Source organism: Etheostoma spectabile, chromosome 23, assembly GCF_008692095.1.
Source record: "Etheostoma spectabile isolate EspeVRDwgs_2016 chromosome 23, UIUC_Espe_1.0, whole genome shotgun sequence".
NCBI classification, from domain to species: Eukaryota; Metazoa; Chordata; class Actinopteri; order Perciformes; family Percidae; genus Etheostoma; species Etheostoma spectabile.
Genome location: NC_045755.1, coordinates 19420899 through 19422506, shown reverse-complemented (window position 1 = coordinate 19422506; position 1608 = coordinate 19420899). Strand labels below are relative to the sequence as shown.

The 1608-nt window shown below is 38.6% G+C and overlaps 1 protein-coding gene across 1 annotated transcript in view; it reads right to left on the bottom strand.

Moving 5' to 3' along the window:
• The window catches only part of LOC116673119 (23 kDa integral membrane protein), a 14206-nt gene that overhangs the window by 1363 nt on the left and 11235 nt on the right, over positions 1 to 1608 (bottom strand). Inside the window, exons 7-8 of the mRNA XM_032505271.1 lie at positions 1423 to 1455; positions 1242 to 1325 (exon numbers count right to left, since the gene is read on the bottom strand). Of these exons, the coding sequence (XP_032361162.1) occupies positions 1242 to 1325; positions 1423 to 1455 (117 nt within the window). The remainder of the gene's footprint in view (positions 1 to 1241; positions 1326 to 1422; positions 1456 to 1608) is intronic.

The window sequence follows — 1608 nt, the reverse complement described above, 5'->3', positions numbered from 1 at the left end:
TTTTGACGGGAAGACAACACAAGGGTTACACATTAAAACCTTAAACATTTAATTACATTCAAAAGTACTTAAACCCCATTTAAGCCCAAACACAAGAAAGCATCCCAAAGTCACCAACACTTGGTTGGTACTGACACTTTTGAGGCCACCTTGTATGTAGTATTGACAGCTTAACATTAGATCTCTCTTTTTTGTGATCAACTTTTTTTTAGATCATTAGATCTCTTAATAAACAGTTACTAACGACTTCTTTAGGGGACAAAATGCACTTTTTAGGATTTGGATTTAAGACTAGCTTGTCCTGGACTACTTGACTCAGGGCGTCATTACAAAGATTGAAGACCTGCTTGTGACTTGCAAAACCATAACTTAATGCCACAACTTAGTAGAGTCAACCTGAGCTGAAGCAAATTTAGATGCATTAAGATTAAGGCTTTGTTGTTACAGTTGGGCATTAAACTAGGTCTCCCTAAAAAATCAATCAGACAGCTGCAGCTGATTCAGAACGCTGCTGCTCGAGTCCTCACTAAGACCAAGAGACTGGATCACATCACTCCAGTTCTGAAGTCTTTACACTGGCTTCCTGTGTCTCAAAGAATTGATTTCAAAGTACTCTTGCTAGTTTAAAATCCCTTAACGGTTTAGGTCCAAATACATTCTGATCTGCTACTACACTATGACCCCCCCAGACCTCTCAGGTCATCTGGGACAGGTCTGTCTACACTATGACCCCCCCAGACCTCTCAGGTCATCTGGGACAGGTCTATTTCTGTCCACAGAGTCAGAACAACAGGGGGAAGCAGCTTTCAGTTTCTATGCTCCTCATATCTGGAATAAACTCCCAAAACCTGTAGATCCGCTGCTACTCTAGTTCTTTTAAATCAAGGCTGAAGACCTTTCTTTTTGATGCTGCCTTTCTTTAAATGACTGCTCATTTCTTTGTTTCTTATGCTACTGTAACTTTTATTCTTGTTGTTTATGTGTCTATTTTTTAACTGTCTATTCATGTGTTTTACCGTTTTTAATGCTTATGATTTTTAACTGTTTTTACTTGTGTTTTATCTGTTTAACTGATTTTGTGTAAAGCACTTTGAATTGCCCTGTTGCCTGAAATGTGCTATACAAATAAAGCTGCCTTGCCTTGCCTAAACCCAACACCATAGTTGATGAATCCATGAAAAAGTGACCCATGCAGTGACAAAACACGCTAAAACACAAAGGAGAATGAGAGTGAAGCTTACTGCAGTGACAGCAAATCCAAAGCAGAAGCCCATAAAGATCTGGAATACGATGTTGACGTAGACAAAGATGTAATCACCGCAGCCCTGCAGGAGAAGACATGGAGAAAGGGTTATTATCTGGAAACATCACCGAGTGTTGAACTGAATGGTGTCTTGATTAGTTGGTTGATTGATAGAGTACCGTTGCGTAGATTTCGTCTGGGCCGCTGACTCCCTGCAAGAAAACAATATCAACATGGTCATCATAACAAGACAAGAAAAAACAGTCCATTTTCTATCAAGGACCAGAAATAAAAAGTATGAGTATTTAAAAAAAAAAAAGACATTATTTTTATTTATTTTTATTTATTTAACCAGGAAGTCCCTT